This window comes from Zonotrichia albicollis, chromosome 4, assembly GCF_047830755.1.
Source record: "Zonotrichia albicollis isolate bZonAlb1 chromosome 4, bZonAlb1.hap1, whole genome shotgun sequence".
NCBI classification, from domain to species: domain Eukaryota; kingdom Metazoa; phylum Chordata; class Aves; order Passeriformes; family Passerellidae; genus Zonotrichia; species Zonotrichia albicollis.
Window position 1 is genome coordinate 64,438,383 of NC_133822.1, and position 22,546 is coordinate 64,460,928.

General features: G+C 39.5%; 1 protein-coding gene across 3 annotated transcripts in view; it reads right to left on the reverse strand.

Annotated features, from left to right (window-relative positions):
* The window catches only part of TRABD (TraB domain containing), a 31,766-nt gene that overhangs the window by 3,459 nt on the left and 5,761 nt on the right, over window positions 1–22,546 (reverse strand). For 2 of the 3 annotated variants that reach the window (XM_005481923.4, XM_014275969.3), the window contains exons 2-9: window positions 15,544–15,606; window positions 13,337–13,415; window positions 10,543–10,709; window positions 9,550–9,690; window positions 7,022–7,132; window positions 5,485–5,624; window positions 4,058–4,230; window positions 2,336–2,447 (exon numbers count right to left, since the gene is read on the reverse strand). In XM_005481923.4, coding sequence (XP_005481980.1) covers window positions 2,336–2,447; window positions 4,058–4,230; window positions 5,485–5,624; window positions 7,022–7,132; window positions 9,550–9,690; window positions 10,543–10,709; window positions 13,337–13,415; window positions 15,544–15,567 — 947 coding nt within the window. In that variant the 5' untranslated portion in view covers window positions 15,568–15,606. Of the gene's footprint in view, window positions 1–2,335; window positions 2,448–4,057; window positions 4,231–5,484; window positions 5,625–7,021; window positions 7,133–9,549; window positions 9,691–10,542; window positions 10,710–10,846; window positions 10,984–13,336; window positions 13,416–15,543; window positions 15,607–22,546 lie in introns of those variants that run through there. The other variant, XM_005481924.4, reaches the window with a different exon arrangement.

The following is a 22,546-nucleotide window of genomic DNA, read 5'->3' on the forward strand; positions in this document are numbered from 1 at the left end:
ATTAATAAACACTAACGAAGCCCTTTCTACTTATGCCACTCTTAATGGCTAGGAACCTTTACTTGTCCATCACCCTGCTAAAATAATTAAGTGAATATTCAGACTTTCTGAAGAATACTAAAAGAAAATATTGAGATTTTCACAGGGCCGCTTGGAAGCCTCTGCACTGGCCACCCAAACCAGGAGGGCAGAAGACAACAGGCACACCAGGTCTGCCCCCCAACATTCAAGCAGTCAGTCTCACTGTGGGTACATGAAGCAAACAGTTAATATTACCTTCCCAATAAAGTTAACTTTGAGAGCACAGCCACATGCAAGTGCAGCCCTGTATTCTCACTAACAGGCTCTGCACTCACAGCAACTCATAATCCTCTCACAGGCAACTCAGAGGTTTCCATTAACTTTCAGAGGAGCCTCAAGTTATCATTTATTTATATCCAGAAAAAGTTTCTAATGTATTCAGAAGTAATCAACTACAATAGTGCAAAAACACTGGATGCTCTCAAATCAGGTTAAATGTGCTGAGATAAGGATACAACTAGACTGAGTTTAGATCCATGTGCTCAAATTACAGCAACACAGAGGAGAGTTTTAAAAAAGTGTATGTATTGATCCAAGAATGGTGTAAAGGCATCTCTTTATATGTTCTTATACCTTTCTCTGCCTACTCTTTCTCAATTCTAATACCTCACCACAATTTTAAAAAACCAATTAATAACAGCTGATCAGAGCACAGTGCTAATAATGCCCAGGTCATGGATTCAGTCCCTATGGGCCATTCACTTAGGAGCTGGACTCAATGATCCTTGTACATCCCTTCCTACTCAAAATATTCTGTGGCAGACAGTAACGTCTGGAGTCAGGCTTGGAGTCAGGTTCAATGCATGAACTTAAAAATTAGAAATATATGCATGCTTTTATCCAGCAAATCTTCAAGTTCATGTTCCAACTTCTAAAACTTAACTAAATATCTGAGAAAATCTTAAAAACTTGCCATCTTAGAGGAGTGATGAACACTAAACACACAAAAGAAAGCCCTAACTCTGCTCTGCAACTGCAGTGTAACAGCAGGAAGGGCAAAAAAGTTGAAAGAAAAATAATTTGCAAATATATCACTCTTATGAATGTCATTTGCTTCAAATTATTTCAGAAAATCAAGTTAATGCAATATTAATGCCTTGTGTAAGAAACTAGTAACTCTTCTGCTCAGTTATGGCACTGACATGGTAAAGACAACCAAGTCAGAGCCTAAACTTTCATGAGAAAGACTTTCTGTGCAGGCTTGAAGACATGCACTTGGTGTTTGGGCTGTTCAGTTCTGTGCTGTCAATGATGCAACCAACAGCCAGCACACAACTACACAGGTTATTTGTGAGGGTGCAGAGGAAAATGGACATCTAGTCTGTGACTCCAGGGGAGGCTGAGCCTGGAAAGAGAGTTATAAATGGCTAGGCAGAGCTTCTATACTTTGCATTCTTGAATCCAGAAACAAAAGTCTCTCTAAATCATATTTTAAATGTCTAAATATAACATTTATGTGGATGTCAGTCTTTTCTGGTTTTCATAGCCTCTGAAGAGATGGGTGAGGTGGTTACATTAATACAATAAACAGATGTGATAAGGAAAGTGTGAATTTCTGAAAGACTCCATAATCCTAAAGCCCCACAGACAAATACTACTAGGTTGTATTATAATCTCTCCTGTATTTCTGAAGTCCTGACCTTTGTGGCTTTATGGGATACACATAGTCTGAATGCTTTGGTTCTTCAATTCTGTCTTTTACAAAGCATATATGTCTATTTTAATAGGTACTTTGAAGCAAGAGTTCACAAGGTACGTGGCTTGAACCAGCTCATAATTAGTTAGGTATACACATTAAAAAAAGTCATTACTTAGACAAACACTTAAAATAGGGTACAAGCAACTGCAACACTAAGCTTGCCAGAACCAGCAGTGTCCTGACAAAACAAAAGCTTTAAATCCAGTGATTTACATTTACCTAAGTTAGACTAAAACCCTTGTTCTGTTTTCATCATCTTTAACAGCCCTCATTTGAATTTCATTTTAGAAGACTTAAATTAATTTTCTGTCCAGGCAAGGGCATATTCTCATCTCTACTTCCCTCCATATTCAACTTTTTTTTTTCCTGTGATTTTTTCTTTGCTGTCAGCACAATCTGCAAGCACTGCATAGCAAGTCAGCAAGCTGACAGGCCGGGAGGACAGCAGAGATGCTCCTTCAAGCTGTGACAATCAACCAAAAAAACTACAAAGAAACTTCTGATTTTTAGCGAAAGAAGCTGTTATATCAACATGCAGGAAAGCACAACTGTTACCTCATTATTTCCTGGATCTTTAAGTCAGAATTCCAGTTCTTTTCAATCCCAGGTACATGACCCATGCCAACAACACCAACTACAACAGCTGGGATATATTTTCTAGGTTCATCTGAGAAAAAGATGAAGAGAAAGGAACATATCTGTAAAAGAACTATATTTCAAGCTATAAAGAAGTAGCCAATGTGTGAGACTACAAAATTGATTTTTCCAAGATATAGGGACATTTACTACCACATATTGAAACCCGGTTGTTGCATACTGATCTCACAAACTGCCTCTTTCATTGAAACTCTGAAAAAGTCAGCATGGTTTCTGGATTTTCAGGAACCATTTCATTAATAAATAGACCTAGCCAGTGCTCATACTTCAGCCTCAGGGTGACAGGCTCAGCAGATGCAAGCTAAATTAACTTCTTTCCTTCTCTGTGTAGGTCATGTTTCTGTGCTGCTCAAGAGGAACATCCCTGGTCTTTGCCATCTCCCGAACACAGAACTTTCTCCACCACTTTGGACAGCGGCACTTGGCACACAAAGTGTAACAAGATTTGGGCTCACAATCAGAGAACAATGCTTGAGACCACACCTGTTCCTCTGAAGCTCTCTGTCAGAGACCTGGCCGCAGCAACTGCAAACCCAGGCCAGAGACATCCAGCAGTTAGCCAGCAACCATCAGACCAAAGCAACATGTGCCAGCTCTCACCCTCACCTCCCATCTACCACCCATATTTCACAACACCCAAAATGCGGTTTCTGGAAGTTTTCCCCAATGAGAAATATAGCACTGTGCCACAATAAAATAACTCACAAAAAACTTTCTAAGGAATAATGATCAGGCTGCTTTCCTATGAGGAAAATTCTACATAATATATAAATATAAAATACAAGTTCTACTGTTTTGCTTTAAATATTCACCCTTGATTTTTCCAGGAAAAAAGTAAACGTGAAGAGCAGCCAGCCTCAAAATGGAAAAAATCTGTATTGAAAACACTAGAACTATTATACATATTTACCAAATTAGTTTTTCTAAGTTTTCTTTTTCTCAGTCTATTCTAGAGTTGCTCTAAAGCAGAACTGCAACAACAGTTCTGCACTAAAGTGCAGAACAAACACTATCTTCTTAAGATATTAAGTAAAAGGTAACACACTTCAGTATGCCTATCTATAGGAAGGGCATGCCAATTACATATGGCAGCAGAATACTTCCAAAGATTAGTCAAGTACTATTTTTCTATATGCCTATAACTTGCTGAAATAGCAGTCACATATGATTATTACTGCCAGATCATCAAAGTTCCTAGCAGCCCAATTTACAATTATAAAAAAAAACCTATGACGAGTACTGAAATTAGAGAATTAACTTATCAAGAAACGAGACCCTCAGCAGCCAGTGACAACAATGAATTTGGTGAGAAAACGGGACAAGCAAGATAGAAGACAGTCCCATACTGTGTTGTCATACCAGATCCCTGCCTTTTGAAATGGTTGTCTGGCTAATTAGTACTTACCACTTTTAAACAGCACAGTGAGAAAGGAAACATAATTTAGAGTCTACTGCTCTAGGTGGTTTCAACAGAAGCCCTTTTTAATTTTTTTAAGCATTGTATCTTATGTGACATGTGGCATTCACGAACTGAACATCCCAGATTTCCTGAGAACTGAACTTTGTACCAGTACACAAAGAACACCTTGCTGGTTATAATCTCTGCTTTAAAACAATTACTTTCTGAAGCTCGAGGTAGTTCTATCTGCTTTGCTGCTTGCTTCAGCATGTAGGTCAAGTAAATATCTCGTTCAGAGACAATCGTTCGATGAAGATCAGGGAATTCTCCAATCATTTCTGCCATCATCTGTTCCAGTAAATCCTTCTGTTTGCATTTCTCCACATCATCTTTACTGAAAGAAAGGTAAGTTTTCTCAGTACCTATTACGCTTTTAAAGGTCAACATAGAGAAACTAATGAATCAAAACAATTGGGTGTTACAACTAAACACAGTCTGCAGTTCTCTTCCCCCAGTTTTCCTCTCCAGAAGGAAAATAATCTCCATAAACCTGTAGAACTTGATACCTAACAATACCTCTGCAGTGAAGGGAAAGAAAAGAAGTCACTTGCCTTTAGCCAGTTCAACTGGATTTTCTCCTTTCCCACTTTAAAAGCTGGCAACTCAAGTCAGCAAAACCACTAGGGCATCAAAGGCCGGAGTTACCGTGGTGCCCCATTTTCAGTGTGCATCAATAAGCTTAGAAGAGCCTACACACAGCTCTTCTGAGGAAACAGATCTGATCACTAAACACACAGATACTCAAGGAATGAAAAAGGCACACTGTAATGCACAGTCTGAGGGCATGGAGAAACATCTGCAGGTTCCCAGTGTCAATCACAGGGCCATGAAAGTTATAAACCAATTTGCAGAACAGAAAAATAGCAAACAGGCAGGAAATGCAAAAAAGGAACTGCAGGAGTAAATGTAATGAGCTTTTATTCTTTTCATAGATGCTATAAACCCTTCTGTTAGCACCCCTAGCTGTGGGTCATAGCTTGTGGCAATGACATTATCTGGTTTAGCATCACTGTCTATCAAAGAATGACGTCAAACAGGCTTCCTTTAGTTCCCAAGATGAAAAGGACACTACAAATGTCAGCAGGGCAAGCTAAAGGAGAAATGCTAGCTTTCAACAGACCCAGAAACATCAACAGACTGACAATTTTGATGTTGAATTATTACTTCATTTTCCATCCAATCTCATGTTAATGACGGGATGTGGAACTCTTAAAAATATACAAATTATTGCACTGAGGCCTTTATTCTCTTATTTACAATATCCCCACACAGTAGTGAGAAAGATTTCATTTTTTGCATAATAAAATAATAATTTAAATAAATTTTTAAAGTATACTAGAAATTCTTCAGCATCAACTCTTACACTTCACCTGGAAGTAATGCATTGAAAGACAAAGGAAGACCTGACAAGATCAGAAAGACAGCTCTCACTTCAAAAATACATATAATTGCAGGATAGTTTGTATATTCATCCCTCTCACTAACTTCAAATTTCATGGCATCAGGCTGGGTACCCTCATACTAAAGTCAAACAGAAGAATTGAATAATCCACCCCAAACATAAAACATATGGGGTGCTTATTCATACCTGATGGGGTCAGATAAGAAGCAAAGGCCCCAGGCAAGCTTGACTTTTTGCCAGAAGGAAAGTGCAGCAATTGCTCTCTTAAATGTAACAGGGATGGGTCGGTCACCAAGGTGGAATTTACAGAAAGGTACTTTACTGGCCTGAAAGGGAAGATACAAATAACCAGTCAGCATTTCATACTGCAGCACAGAACATTCTTATCAATGAACAGTGAGGATTTACTGTGTTATACAAGGTATCTTAAAGAGTAAGATATTTCATACTTCAAGATAAAAAAACTATTTTGGCTTTGCAATAAGTAAAATTTACAAAATACTACTACATTACTTCATAAAGGAATAAATCCACTACACAATGCAGTTGGTATTCCATTAAGTTGTAATGCCACACCCTTGAGGTTACTTGTACTGAAGCACAAAGCTTCTGAATATTTACTATATAAGATGACAGTGTGGCTCAATATCTATCTGGGCCTGAATAAAGTCTGAGGTGAACCATCATTGGTGTCATCATTTTGCTTTCCCCTAGGATTTGTCAGGATCATCAACCTTACATTTGTTCATGGTAAAAGATATTAAAGAAAGAGCTTATGAGACAATAACTGATGCCAGATATCACATGATAATGGGAGACTTGGCTGTAAGCTCACCCTGACACATTTTAGCACAGTATGGAATTTCTAGAAAATTCTTTTCTATGCATAGTTGTTTAAAAATTTTAAGCAATCACTTTAGAATAGGACAGAGCTAATTCTTTTTCTTTCCTGCTTAAAATAGGAAACACTTAAAAGTTTCACTTAAATGTTTCATTCTGGTCTAGAATGCTCAAGAAAATAAACCTTGAAGAAGTTTTCTTTTTATTAAGGGTAAATATAACAAATGATTCCAGATTATTTATCAGCAATGTCTCTCAGATTTCCTTACTAGTGCATAATTTACATTAAAATAGCATGATACATTCTGCAAGATGGATGCACATACAGAAAATAGTGTCTCAGTATTCCCAGACAAAAAAATAAGAGTAGTGTAAAACACAGCTACTATTTAATTCCAGTATCACTGCTGGCACTAGTACAAAAGGTGACATTAAAAGACCATACAGGACCAACAGATCAGTCAGATATTTGACTTCTCCAATCTTTGTAGATGAATGGAACATTTCAGATGTCATTAATCCTTTAGAGCTGCTTTTCACAGCCTGAAAGCCTGACACATCAAACAATGGGACCAAGATCAATACTGAGAATTCAAAAATAATTATATAAAAGAAACTAAATCATTAATGAAAACAAATGTCTTCAGAAATATCATCAGGAAAAAGCCTTATTTGAATTGCTTTCCTACCACTTATGTCTACAAATCTTTGTACCTTAAAGTACAGTTTGAAGTCAAAAATTATTTTTACTACTTCATTGGCTTCAGCAGAGGTATGGCCAGAGTGCTCTTTTCTAGGCAATAGCAAAATGGTTTTATTGAGTTCAGCTCTGGAAGCAAAAGGCCACTAATCTGACCTCAAAAAAGCCATCTCAAGTTCTCACCTCTTTGAAAGCCTCCCTGAATTCTCCTCCTGGGGCCATTCCCAACTGCTCTGTGATGTGAGCAGAAACCTTCAGAAGCAGCATTTGCATCAATCCAGACATGACTCCGTTCTGGCAGAAGAGGGAGAAAAACATGTTAAAAAAATGAAGAAACAGCACTGAAGCTACATTTTGGGGCCAATTGCACTGATCAATACAGCCCATATGTCAGTTTTTATCAGTTTACCTCACTGTGCGGCCAAAGTATTCTGCCTTGCAACAAAAATGTACAAGTTTTTGTACATTTTGATTGTGTACAGGTTAAGAAAATAAAGAAGGATAGTCAGATTTATTTCAGTCTGTATTTACTCTGTGTGCTTGAAGCAAGTGTCTGAATAACTTAATGGTTGAACAGTTCTGTGGTTATGGACACAGAAGGGATAGTGCAGGAAGCCAGGGAGAAGGTAAGAGAAAAACCTGTCTTATCAGATTGGTTTGAGCCAACTGGTACTGCACATCTCCAGGTTATCCACATTTGAGCCAGATACCAGTCTGCACCATGTTGCTTTGCTTAATGGAAAGCAAACAGGTACTTCTCTGCAAACGACTGTAAGGGTTTTGAAATTCAAGAAGGAGCTAAAGGAAGTCTGGTTTTAACCTGCAGCAGTTGCTTGATAAGCTGTGGATGCCAATGATCCATTGCAAATATGTATGTTTCATGTTAACATTGTGCTCAACTTCCAGCTTCAATTAAGAGCAATGAATCCAATTTTTGCACTTAATATTTAATGTGGTTATAAAAAGACACCATTTGGGTTTTTCCCCTCATTTCCGAACTTAAGGATAAAAGTTGAAAGCAGCTTTGATTTTTAGTTTAGCTTTTGGGCCTGTCTCATTTCAATAAGAGGAGGCAACTAAGGCATAACTGAGCAACTTACCAACTGGCCTGATGCTTATCAGAGAAAAACAAAGACACTACAATTTGGCATGAGACAGTTGGACTGTTCTTCCTGGTTTTCCCTATATAATCTATACTGTTAGTGATTCAAAGGGAAAAGGTTGGGGAATTTTTTGGTTGAGACCACAGATAGAGAAATACATTCTTTAAAAGGTCCAGTGTTCAAATTTTATTATTTGCATTATTCCTGCAAATAAAGGGAAGGAGAATAATACCGAGCTATAAGAACAGGAAGGATCTTTGCAGTACTCTGTGGCTTTGGAGCCAACAGAGTCTGTTTTCTACTGTCTGCATGCAAGATCACTTCACGCCCTGGTAGGAAGTGGTAACTGCAAAGTTGCCAACCTGACTTTACATCACAGAGAAAAAAAAGTCTGCTATTTTGTTTTCATTGTCCTTTTCCTCTTTACACAACATAAACTGTTGCATTTAGCTTTGATATAAAGAAAAAAAGTTTCTGTGCCTGATCACAAGGTCAGAAGTCGCCCAGCTATGCATGTTGCCCAGCCACATGCATTTTGGCTACATGCATCAGAATAATCCACCTTACCTACGATAAACAGATGCAACCATTCATGCAACATGCAAGTGTTTTGCAGTGTCTTTTCCTTTGATAGGGCATAAACAAAGAAAACAGGAAAGACACATTATTGCCTCCCTCATGAGTCAGAAAGCCAGCTCTGAGACCCTGTGTGAGCACACACACTGCATAGCCCTGAGCCACTGGAAGGGCTTCTGCATGCATGCAGATTATTCTCCTGTGAGGGGAGGGTAGACTCCTGGAAATCCCCCAATTACATCAATAAAGCAATTGCAATATACAGTTACCACACAATCAAAATAACAATCTACAAACTTCTTCATCCAACTGGACATGCAAACTCTTTACTACTGATCAAGCACTGCCATTCTAATGAAGTGTCCTGACATTTTTAAGTCAACTTTGTGTTGTTGCACTGTGCCTAGCTTAAAATCACTCAAATACAAGCTAGCTAAGTGGAACTGAAAAAGTATGGGATTTTTTTTTGCACAAACATCCAGACATGTCCACATCAAACTGCCAGAGTAGTTAAAATTTGAAGAGAATCCCACACTTTTTAGCCCAAATTTTTCATCTAGGGCCTACTGTCAATTACAAACTACTCCAAAAACAAGTGGATAGGTAGGAATTAAAGAGCAATACACTAGGTTGAAGAAGGAATGCAGCTAAACAGAAAATACCAAAAGTAAGTGCTCTTTAATAGTTGTGATACAGATGCAGATTGCAGGAATAATAATCCCATTTAAATATATTAGCAGAGCATTGCAATTGCAAAGTTAGACCTGCGTCCTGCAAATGGAGCAGCTGTTAAATGCAGGAGGACTCCTGTCAAGGTCAACAATTTCCCCAGCCAATCCCCTTGTGAAAAGAAAGCCCTCAATGCTCCATCTGAAAACAGAAATAACGCCCAAACCTAGATTTGCCACTTTAATAGTACTCTCACCTACATCAACAGTGTTAGGTTCCCAGCTGGTGGGAACACTGGTTTTGATTGCAATCTGACAAATTGTTCTCAACACAAACCTTTAATTCTCACTGTAGGAATCATACCTGTTTTATAGCTTGTTGAAGTTTTTCCAGATTTATTTCTTTGGCTTCTTTCAGTAATGTCTTTTCATCCATTTTTAACATAGAAACTCTGTACTGGCACAGTTCCACCACAACTACATCAGGCTGCACTTCTTGTATTGTCTGAAAAAGATGAGTTTATTTATACTGCTTTAGAAAGGAATAAACAGAATGCAGCCAATATCAACATTTTAAAGAGAGACAGGACCTTAAAATCACATTCCAATAACAATTTTAAATTTTAAAAGAAGTAGAATAGTAAATAAGAGTTCTCCAAATAACTATGCATTGACAAAAATATTAAGGAAGGTGACAGCAAAATGTCTTAGTTACTGGATGCTTTGGGACAGGATAATGGTGAACATACTGTGCTGGGGAGGGGAGCAGGGAAGAAACACTTCAGGTAAAACTTTTCACATTCACAAAATTAATTTGACTGTTCTCTGTGGTATTTTCCATCTGAGACAGAATACACTTTGTGTCAGAACTGTCAACCCTGCTTCTTACAAGATTTCTCCCCCTCTACCTCCTGAATAAAGGCAGTCTAAACTGCAGAGTTTGCAGGAGGTACCATATGAAATAGTTCCTACTTGCACTAGGGCTTCAGATCTATTTGCAGCTTGAGAATGGAATCCAATTGTTGTGCAGGATGGTTTTATAGCCAAATACTACCCAGGCACTGTAAGCTTCACTAGTGAGATTTCTACTTTCAACACTGATGCTGTATTTGCCTTTTTTATTGAAGGGCAAATAAAAATATTTGAGCTGGGAGACCAATGTATTGCATGAAAAATTATTACCGTAAATGTCTGCTTCTCATCCCATAGTGCTGTTAGCCCTCCAACAGCCAATTACAAAAACCAGAGCCTGAAGGTTACAGCACAGAACCAAGTCAGAGAGCTGGACTTCATTCTACTTAGTGCTAAACTGAAACATTATAAAGATGCTGCTGAAGGGCTCACACTGAGTATTTACCTTTACTACATCCTTTTTGCTGCTGTCACTGAAGTGGGCTGTTCCAACCACATACACTTTAGAACCATCCTCAGTATTAAGCTCAGTCACAGTGTTTGGTAAAGCAGGCCTTTTCTGCCTCTTCTTCAGCTTCATCTCCAGCAGGATTTTAAATGCATCTGCGTCAGCTATAAATGTAAAGAAAAACAGAAAAGAAAAGCACACATGATATAAAGTGCAGTTAAGTAGAGACAGAAAATAAAAATGTCGCCACTAAACAGCAGAGCAGAGCTAAAAGGCCATTGATTTACCACTGTAATCTTACATTCAATTCTGAAGCTACATCATTGAGAGTGCCATCACTGGAGAGGCTGCCTCCAAGCATGGGTCTCAGTCCAGGTTTCCTACCCTGTGGACACTGGGACAGGTTGTCCACGCAGTTCAGTAAGGGAAAGAGAGAAGCTGTGTGGCAGGTGAGGTGGACAGAGAAGCAAAGAATACTTAGAAAAGGTATACACTAAATTAGAGAAAAAGAAAAAAAAAAGCATTTTTTAAATTCTAAACCCAAAGTGTTCAATTTTGGGATTCTTATCTATATAAACCATAGCAATACATGGACACTGGTGTGAATATGATTGGCAAAGTCACCTCCACATATTGGCACATATAGGATACCTACAGTACCAACCTTAGCCTTTTCTGGGATTAACACACCAGAGATCAGTACACAAAGGAAAATTAAACCTCAAGAGATATTTAGGTCAGGAATTCATTCAGTCTTCCCTAGATTCAACAACTATTTAAGATCAAAATGGTACAAAGTGAATTTAGCTTCTCTATGTCAAGCTTCCTGTAGGGAAAACAGGAGGATCTATCAGCTTTGTCACAGATGCTCATTGCCAGGCAGCCTCATTGACTGAGACACAGAAGCTTTAACTCTTTATCAATGAGAAATTAAAGTTGTTTTGAATGAGTCATCTTAAAGCTGTAATGCATCTTAGGGAAAAAAATATCAAGCAGGAAAGCAGAGTTTTGTTTCCAACCAACTCTCTTTCTCTGGCAAGCTGCTGCACAAGTTAGCAGAAGTCTCAAGTGGTCTCCAGAAGCCTGGAATAGGATCATAAGCCCAGGGGAACAAAAAAAAAAAAAAAAAAAAAAAAAAAAAGATTAGTGAACAGTTTGTAGGCAGGATGTCAAAGATGCAGATAAATTACAGCCTCCTACCACACATTCATTTTCTGAATCTGCTTTAGCTGTGTGGCTCTGGCCCCAGCTGTGTCCCACAAATACTACTCTTGTAAGACTTTATGTAAAAAAAAAACAAAACAAAAAAACAACCCCAAACCAAAACCAACCAAACAAAAATCCCACCAAATTAGGACAAAACCAACCAAAGAGAAAACCCAAACCCAAAAACCAAAAGCAACCCTTCAACATCCTTAGCATTTGAGCAACCTGCTTCTTCATGGTCAATACCCAAGAACATGCAATCAGTACTGTCTGAGCTATGAAAATGTTGCTGCCAAAACAGATGGTGATGCTGAGGAGAAGGTAAGAAAAGCATGACTGAAAAAGGAAGTAGAGGTAAGGCTGTTGCATTTGTAGCCCTCTCAGTCACATAATTATAAAAGCAGCCATAGCAGATGAACAAAAACCCACCTAAGCAAATATCCCACCTCCCACTATGGTCAAAAGTGGATGCCTAATGGAGAACATAATACATGGGGAAGTGTGTGTAATACCTGCCTCAAATACTTTCCTAGCCTAAAGCCATTTATGATTCAGATTCCCCCATCTGAAAGTGGTTTCTACACATTTGGTAACCCTTAGAGGGTGTAATTTCTATTTACTTTTCAAGCTTTCACCTCACACATATACTTAGTACTGGATTGAATAATGTTTCACATGAAGAAAAAATGTGATAGTGGTATAGCACCAGATGTTATAATTTAAGGACACAATTAAGGAAAACATCCTCAGGAGCAGCTATGTTTTTTATTGAACCAACTTCTATACCTGGGAAAAAAGCCACATAAAATTTAATCGGCTTCTTTAGGTCTGCATAGCTTTAGTCAAGGCTGTGTTTGCTCCCATGAAAGCTGACATCCCTAGGAATTATTCAGCAGTGTTATTGTTACACACCAATTTTCCCTAAGGTGGCTCAAAGCCTATTATTTGCCAGAAAGCACAATCTGAATGCTCCTATTGTTACGAATCAGCACCAGATACACTAATATAATAACAGTGTATCAATACAGATAAAGCAAATCCTAAGAAGCCTTTGTTTTTTTCCTCTTGAGAAATGCCTGTCATTATCTGAGCCTGCCAATAACAGGTAAGAAAAGATACTCTTCCTGGGCTTCACAAGACAGTTTTGGTTGGAATACTTGCCACATCCTGCAGTCTTGCCAAAACATTATCATGCTAGCATGGGCAAAGCTTTCCATTTGGGACAACTCATCACCATTGTATCACTAGATGCCAGACTGTCAAAGCAAACATATACTCATGCATCACTGGCTTAGAAAGCTAAGCTTAAAACAATAGCTGAGTGTACCTATTAAATCTAAAAATATTTACTTTTGAAAGTATGGGATCAGCAAACTGACAATCTACATGTCATTGCTCTTTCTCAATTTGATTTACACAGCTGGGCCTTGAAACAAATCAAGAACAGATTAAATCAGCTATGTCTTCATTAGCATCTCCTTTTTTGCCAACAGCCCTGTCCTTTTTAGGTAAGAAAAAGGCAAAGACATTTAGTTGAATACCCCTTCCAGTAAGACCACCCTCCCCAGCCCAACCAGAAACATACAGATATTCTGTGATATACTTGGTGCTCCCTTTGGGCCATCTCCTGGTGCATCAGAGGACGACATTGGATCTGCAGCAGCCTGTATGAAACAAATTCAAAAGGAGGCTGGGAATTATAATGAAATGTTTCAATAAATCTTTTCCTTTGTGAGTTTACTCAATTTGAACCTACCAATAATATTCAAGTAAATAATTTAAGCAGTGTCACAGTTCAAAATATCTGTGATTTTACAACTATTTTTTCCTAGCTGCCTGAGTATGCGATAGAACATCTTAAAAATGGACTACTTCATGCCTATTTTAAGAGATAAAATTTATACCTGACACAGAGTTTTAAAATAAATGGGATTCTGGATAAAAAGAACAAATTTATCTCTAACATTACTACAGTACTACAGCTACTACAGCACTTTGTGTTGAAAACTAAAATGTGCACTGGTTATATCATTTGACTCAACTACCAGTCAGCATTATTCTGTCAGGAGTCTGACAAAGTTAATCAGTACTCACAAGACTAAACACATCCATTCTAGAAGAGTCAGGCCAAGTATTTATTGGAATAAGGCAATTACACAATATGCACATCAAATCTTACAAAATTCATGCACATGTTGACTTTATACCTATCAGAAATCAAAGATACAAGGCACCTGCAGAGCTTTGCTCTCTAAAGGAACAGAAGGCAATTGAAAAGATTGACAAAGACTGACTCTTCAATATTATCCCTAGAAGTATGTGATACAGGTCTTTGGCTAACAAAAACCTTTCTGATTTTTAGTTAAATAGCAAGTTTTATAACCCATGCATAGAATTTAAATAATTCCAGTTATTCAGCCAATGTCATTCAAGCAAGAGAGGCACAGTTAGTGCAGAAAAGACTCAGAAGTAAGGGAAAGCTAAATTATAAACTACCTTTAGGCAACTACCTTAATTCAAAGTTTAATGAGGATGATTATTGGAAGAATTTGGAATTTCTGAACAACACTAATTAAAAAAATTAGAGACAGGATGAGAATCCATCACCATTTAAGTACTTTCCAAAGGAAAGACAATATTAATGAGTCAGCAAGCAGGCAGCCAACCTCTCCTGATGCATATCTGCTTTTTAGCTAAAGTGACTGGTTTATGTACTTTGCACTTAACCTGGTAAGGTTTAAAGCAAGGCTGTACAAAGCACACCCAAATGTTAAGAGCTTTCTATAAGAGTAATTATTTTCTTCTTGCATTCCATAATGCCAAACAGGAATTGTGAGAAAATAAATCCTGAGTCTTACCGTGGCCCCACTGAAGGCAAGGAAAAATTTATGATACATTTCATGGACTAAACCCAAAACGTACAACAGCTTTATAATGCAAAGTTTAAAACAGTCACAGCAACACATCATCCTTTCACTACAAAGCAGAAGTCTGTTCATTGACAACTGCAAACTGCAATTACACTGCAAATTGCAATTACATTCACAAATCTAATTTAACACCAGCTCAGCCTTTGATCACAACATATGGCTTGACTACTGCTTGCATACGTTAAGTCTAGTCACAACAATATTTTGGAAAAATTTATCCATCTGTAACATATGGAATTAATCCTATCACTTGTGCTGGCTTTGTCATCACAACTGCAATGAGCACAGCACTAAGCCACCATGTTAGGAATCCGTTGTCCTTTTTTTTATTAACAGGACAAAAAAGCTGACATTCTTATACTTGGTAAAATAAAAATTTCCTGAGTTTCACCTATTATTCCAGAAAAAGGTTTTGAGATACATGGATTTGAAAGAAGGAAAGGAACAGAAAGGATAGAAAAAGAATCTCAGTTTAATGTGGCAAGGAACTTCAGCCATGTACAATGAGATTATTTGTATATAATCAATTTCTGTAATTTACTCACAAACCCTTTTTCCTCCTAAAGGTTTAATCTCATAGGTTCAGCGATTTTATACAATTCCTCACTTGCAAGTAGAATAATAGAAAAGACCCATTTTAGCTTTTGCAACTGGAGGGAAAGAGAACCTGAAAAGAACCTAAATGTATCAAGAAAAATAGCATTCAGCTCTCCATTCCCATTTTAAAAGGGGTCTCACACCTGCATTCTCAGTCCTAAGACTCTGCTGAACTTGCTCAAAAATAAGTGGAAGAACCTGGCTGATTCACTCCTGACCTTCCCTGTGATCGTACTGAGATACAAACTTCATCTCCAAGCCCTACCTCAGGCTGTTGCTCCTCTTGCATTCCTGCAGCGTAGGCTTATTTTCACCAACCACACAAGAACTGCAAGAAGTAAAAACAAATGGGAGAGAATTAAAAATTATTGGCATAACCCAGAATATCTGCTCAAGAATTGTCCAGGGAAAAAAAATATATATGTCTCTACAGTCTCTAATAAAGGCTGAGTAACAAAAGCAGCAAAGTGAAGAGGCACAAATGTCACCTCTTCAACTCTACTGCTATTAAGAGAACCAGAACAAACCAACAGCAATTCCCCCAGGTAAAACCAGCCTGTTTCAGTATGGTTCTTGAGGTGGCTCAAGCCAGAGAACAGTTTCTGCAACAGCAAAAATCTTACTCAACTCAGTCAGTAGTTCTGTCTAGTTCATACCAACTACATCAAGACAGTTTTTAGGCAGATTCTAGGAATCATCTATATTTCTAGTATTTTACTGCTGCACAGAATATGAGAGCAGTCACCATCTTAATATTCAACTACAGTCATACATGTTGTTTTATCTGCATCATGTGACCACATATATTTATAAATATGCCAAGGTTAGAAGGTCAGCTAGTATCTGTTTTTCTGTTTGAAAACCCATGAAACTGGATTTTCAAACCCTTACTGAATGGTTTCCATGTTTTAGTTTAACAATAGGGATGAAGAAATCTTAAAAGTCCAAGTTCTCTGTGACGCTGGCAGAGTGCTGTGATTGGACTTGAGTGGTACTCTGAGGTGATTACACAAGACACTGAATTCATGACTAGAGCTCATTCTGCTTATTCTCACTGCCATCACTAATACTGAAGCACTCCAAAAAAGTGCTGCTTCTTTACTGCAGTGTTTTGTGCTACCTCCATTTGAGCTATTTCACAGTACATGGGATCAGTGTTTTGTTTTATTAAATAGAGAGAGAGCACTCCTGAACAACTTATTCATGGAATGCATTTGCAGTCCCGCTCTGAGGAGTGGACAGACAAGTCTGGCTCCTGCCCTATGGTCAGATGAGGCTGGAGAAAAGCTGGCTGGCATTTGGGTGACAGCACACAAATGTGATGGCAATGGCAAGCCTCCTCCTTCCCCAAATACATAAGTCTCCTGCAGTTGGATCAGTGCTCTGCATTCCGGTTTCTAGAAAGCCATTTTACTTTCTAGCTTTGCTTAAAATATGTTTCTTTAAAAGAGCATTTGCCTGGGCAGTATGAAGCAAGTGAGTGTAATTCTGTCTACTGGCACATCTCCCACCATGCAGCAGAGGGATTTCAGGATTTTGTGCCTCCTGGCTATCCACTGCTCATGGTCAGCCAGCAAACTGGGATCACAGCTGCAGGCTGGGCAAGAAAAAAGCAGAGTGGCCAAAACCCTGGCTTCTGAATGGTCTCTAGAGCAAAATCCCCATGAAACCCAACAGATTCCCACAGCTTGAGCAGGTAACAGCTACAGACACAACTCCTGAGCTGCGAGGCAAATACCTCATTAAAACAAAAAAATACACACTGCACACAGTCCGAGAGGTTCATTAAAACAAACAATTCAAAAACATGCAAGAAGTTTGCACAGGCAACAGAAGCACTCCAGGGGCCGTGCTACAAGGCACAATTTTAAAATCAAGACCTTCCTGCCTTCCAAGGAGTCAAGTCAAGGAAATCTGGATGTCAGAGTAAGCTGAAATGGCAGGTGAAGCTGAACTGCTCTTCTGCTTCAGTATTTCCACAATTTACGAGTGTGGGCAGATCTAAAGCAGTACAGCAGAAGGAAAGCCCTGCCTTGACACCTGCAACCTGACTGGGACACACCAGCTCACAGACACCTCACTCCAGACAGTCTCTCTGTTGTGGGGTTAAGTAAACTCAGCACCTCTTTTTATCCTGTCCTGCCTCTTGACAGACTGGCTTGACTACTTGTTGGCTTAGACAGTAAACCACACTGGAAAGCAGGCTCAGTTAAAAAAAAACACCACTTTTCCCCCCCACTCTACCAAGGCATTTTTAGTTCAGATGATTAAAAAGATGCAAGCAGAACTGCAGCACCAAAACTTGAGGAACAGTATGAAGCAGAGATGCTGAAACCAACTGCCCTTTAAGAAAATACTTGTTCAACTACAGCATCACTCAGAGTGTATCAACACTCTGATGCTCAGCTCTAGGCTTGGTTCTCAGTCGCTTTGTGTGCAAAATACCACAGTGTTTTTCTGTCAGTGAATCAGCTGGCCCTAAATACAACCTAAAGTTCTACGCTTGATTAAGGTCTGCTGGCATTTGAAAATATGTCTCTTATCTACAGACTACTTTTCAAACTAATGAAGTGCAAGTTTTGTTTTAAAAATAGACTCCTTTACAGAAGCACTACATGGTATTTTTTCCCACCAAGTGACATTTTAGAAAACATCATCCCATTTTCACTACTAACTAAATTATATGTCTGATACTGGTGGGGGTGAGGGAGAGATCGTTGAAGTTTACTAAAGCTAACTAACACCAGTTTTTAACTGACCTATATCTTTGGAGAAAAGCTGTTTCCAGCTCACTGTTTCACTGCAGTTTTCAGCTCCAGGGAATCCATGGAACAATACTTCCATGGCCAGATGAGAGAGTGTGCAGCCACAATGACAGGCAAGTCTGCCACCTTTCTCCTTTAGGACAAGTGGGTCCATGGGCATCTCATGAGGTTTAATAAGTACAAGGTACTGCACTGAGTTGGGGCAATGCCTCATTATCAACACAGGCTGGGGATGAAGGGACTGAGAACAGCCCTGCTGAGGAGAACCTGGGGGTGCAGGTGGATGAGAGGCTGGACACAACCTGGCCATGTGCACTTGCAGCACAGAAAGGCAGCTGTGTCCTGGCCTGCATCCAAAGCAGCGTGGCCAGCAGGAGAGGGAAGTGATGCTGTCCCTCTGCTCTGGTGACACCCCACCTGCAGTGCTGGGTCCAGCTCTGGGGTCCCCAGCAAGGGAAGGACACTGACCTGTTGGACTGAGTCCAGAGGAAGCCACCATGATGGTTAGATGGCCAGAGCACCTCTCCTGCAAGGAAAGGCTGAGACAATTGTGGTTGTTCAGCCTGGAAAAGAGAAGGCTTTGGGGTGACCTAATTGCAGCCTTCCAGACCTGAAGGGAGCCTACAAAAACCATGGAAAGGGACATTTTACAAGAGCTGTAGTAACAGAACATGAGGGAATGGCTTCCAACTGAAAGACAGTAGATTCAAATTAGATATTAGGAAAAAAAATTCTTTGCTGTGAGGGTGGTGAGGCACTGCAAGAGTTTGCCCAAAGAGGCTGTGGATGCCCTACCCCTGTGAGAGTTCAAAGCCAGTCTGAATGGAGCTTGGAGCAACCTGGTCTAGTTACAGGAGCTTCTGTCAACTGCAGGATGGTTGGAACTAGATGAAGATCCCCTCCAATCCAGCATTTTATGCCCTTGTTTTCAGGTGCTTAGATCTGCTCAAGTTACATTGGAGCTGAAATTTTCCATGCAGAAATCTTGTTCTAGAGTCACTAGAGTACAGGCAAGGCTGGGTACTCAGCTAGCAGCATCCTCCTCAGCAGCACTGGCAAAAGTCCATGTATTTAGGAATTAGTCAAATACCTTGGACTCCAGGCTGATCTAGCTCATCCACATGAAAGACACTATCCTTGTATTTCTGTGTATTCACAGAAGGTATGTGAGTGCTGTGATATTCACAATATAATTTGAAGCCTCTGAGAGAACACCAAATGTACCTTGCTGTTACACAGATAACCAACTGAAGTGCACAAATGTGTATGCACTTCCTTTCACCATGTCCAACAGTAAGAAAAGGGGCCAATTCAGGTCAAATTCTGGCATCATTTGAACAATTTACATCCATGCATTTCAAAATTTCTTGGAGTTTAATTTTCTAACCTGTGTTCTGGGCTTTTTTTTTTTCTTTTTTTAAGTTTACTTTCTTAAAGAAATGACACAAGGTGACAAGGCATCTTATTTGTTTGTGCTTGTTCACCCACAGGTGAATTTTAAACTATTTTGGCAAGCAGGGAAGAGTCTCACAGTCATTCAAAAGTGCAACACATAGCACTGCTCCTCCAGGATAAAAAGATCACTAAGATTAGATGAGGTGCTTGTGAAAAAGAGGCGGTCTGCAGAACTTGCCAGGGAACAGAAGGAAATTCAATCCCAAGCTGAAAAGCCACAGGCAAAAAAAACCGTTCAGAGAATTATTCACAGTGTTCATAATATGTATACTGCAATATCTCATAACTTCAACTTCTGCTTACCATAAGACTTGGCATGAACATGCGAAACCAATCAAATTCCCCTCCTCCAGCTACTTCAAAGGCCGGGAAGAGCCTCTTGTGAGACATATCATACACTGAAAATCTCAGACATGACAGTGCACTTCTTTCAGATGCACTGGGAGACTCAGCTTTTTATGCATTCATAAAGATCAGAGATTAGGAAGTATTTCTGTTCTCTTATCTGCCAGGAGACTGTCTGAATCAGGGATTCATTCTCCTGGTTGGAGTACTACCAAGAAAGTTCCTGGAGCTAGAAGAAACAAGGAGGGGTGATTGATGATTGAATGATGATTGAGTCTCCACCTCAAACACCTTTTTCCCAGGCAAATGGAATTCTTGTGCTTATTGTATCTTTGTTAGTCTGAGGGGTCCTGCCATTCACTGGGCCATTAAAAATTGTTGTTTATACATACATATGTGAAAAAACGAAGCCCTTTTGCCAACTCTTAAAATACCTCGGAACAAAACAGGAATTTTTGAGACCACCAAATAAACTGCAAACCTAGAATTTAGCCATTATTCATCTCTATTGATAGCACACATTTCTTCTCAAGCTCTTTTTGCTCCTACAGCACACACGGGACAGCCATTGCTACTGAGAAAAGTACTGCCAAAGAGGGGCTGTACTTGCATATGGGCATTATTCTCTTTCCCCCAAAACAGCAAGTTCAGAAAGTAACACACAGAAAAGTTCAATATCTTCTAGCAATGCTTTCCCTGCACATGCTGACAGAGCAGAGGCAGAAAGAACTCCCTGCCATGCTATTTCACATCAACCCTTCAGTTTTCCTAACATAAACCAGCTTCAGCAGAACTTCCTTGCACAAAATTTTCTCATGAACTCATTTTTATAGCCTTAGTCAACCAAAGTGTTTCGGTTCCAGCTTCATATTTAGGCATCTGAAACTCTCCTAGCTTGCAGTCTTCAAGAACACAAGAGGTACATGCACTCACAAATCAGCTTATAGCAAGGCAAGTTAAAGAACAAAAGACCCTTTCCTGTTTAATTTCAGTGAGAAAATTCAAACACCACACAGACAGTTCATTACAGTATCCTCCTACAGTAGGGCTAAACTTGTTCCCTTAATGTCTTGTCTAAATTTGCTTCCTTCAGACAGTGATTCAAAGTGAATCGATAAAAAAGCTCTCAAAAAACCTCTCATGTTCCTATCTATAAAACAACATAGTCAGCTACTTTTTAACAAGATTTTTATTGGATGTTTTCCTCCTTCTGAGCTATACAGAAATTCAGAAGCAGCACTTTGTTTCCTCAACTTGTTGACACTGTAAGAGGGAAATAAAAGTTGTCCATAGTCTTATAACTGCTCTGTATTTTCAATGTGCTGCACACACATCAGAATAGCTAGTAAAGAAACTAGAAAAGGAGTCACCAAACTACAGCTTGTTCCACTTTTTATTGAAAGGAACAGGCAAAAATTTCTGTGTTTGATCTCCTTAACAAACAAATCTAAATTTATCTAGAAGTGCTTTTGATAGCTACAGTATCCACTAACATTGCAGCAAGTACCCACATCTCTTGCGTTAATCAAAGTGTTAATATCAAAGTGTTAATCATGTAGCCTCTGAGATAGGATTGTACATATGTTCCTGCTTACAAATAAGTAACTGAGGTATATGAATGCTTAAATACGCCTACAAATCTGACCTCTGGTAGCTAAACAAGTAGTTAGAAGCCTCATGGAACTTTCAAAGCGTTTCAATTTTACAGCCTGAATTTTCCTTTCTTTTTAATCATTGGTCCTTCTAGGATCCCCACACACCCCACAGGACAGCACTTCCTTCTAGTAACAAGGCACCACTGTGAGATCTCAAGATTTGAGTCCCGGGATGCCGGGCCCCCGAGACCACCCTTGGGGGGCCCGGGAGTCCTGGAATGTTGCCAGAAGTGTCTGGTGGCAGGACTTTGACCCTACACGGGAGACGACACCTTTATAAAGATAAGAGAGCCTCACCGAGGTGAAGAGTAGAAAGATTAGCTAATTAGAGGGTGAGAAACAGGGTTTAGGATTTATGTACAGGGGGGTTTAGAAGAGTAAGATGGAAGAATTGGGGTGTGTCCTGCCCTCCTTCTTCTTCCTCCTCTCCTCCATCTTCTTTGGCCACGGTGGCACCTTTAGATTGGTTATTACTAAGAGTACACCGAGCTATAAGAATAGATAGTATTAGGGAAAAATGATAAATATTGTATACGTAACTAAAGGTATAAAGATACGTGGCAGTCCGTGAGACAGCACAGTGTGCCCATGGCTGACTGCTGAGCGGATCTTTGTTAGGCTGAAAGAACATCTTTTAGATAAACAATTAATAAACATAAAACCAGAAAGAAGAACTGAAGCCTCTTCTCGTCCTTCGACCCGCGGGCTGCCCCAAGGCCACCCCCGGGCCTTCCAGGCCCCTCAAACAGCCGAGATAAACCGGACACACCACCACCCATCCTTGTTCCTCTGAAGTTGCTGTGGGAAAGACAAGAGATAGGCTGAGGACTGAATTTTAGAGCAAAGTGTTGAACATTAAGGTGGGAATCCTCCAGTGACAATATAGCACACCTCACACAGGTCATGCTACAATGAGCCAAAACTGCCCTGCACTGGACATAAGCCACAGGCACACACAAAAGACTATGTCACAAACAGACCCGTGTGTGAGTCCTCTAACACCAGTATCCCTGGCCAGAACACAGCTTCCAACACAGCTTGGCTTGAG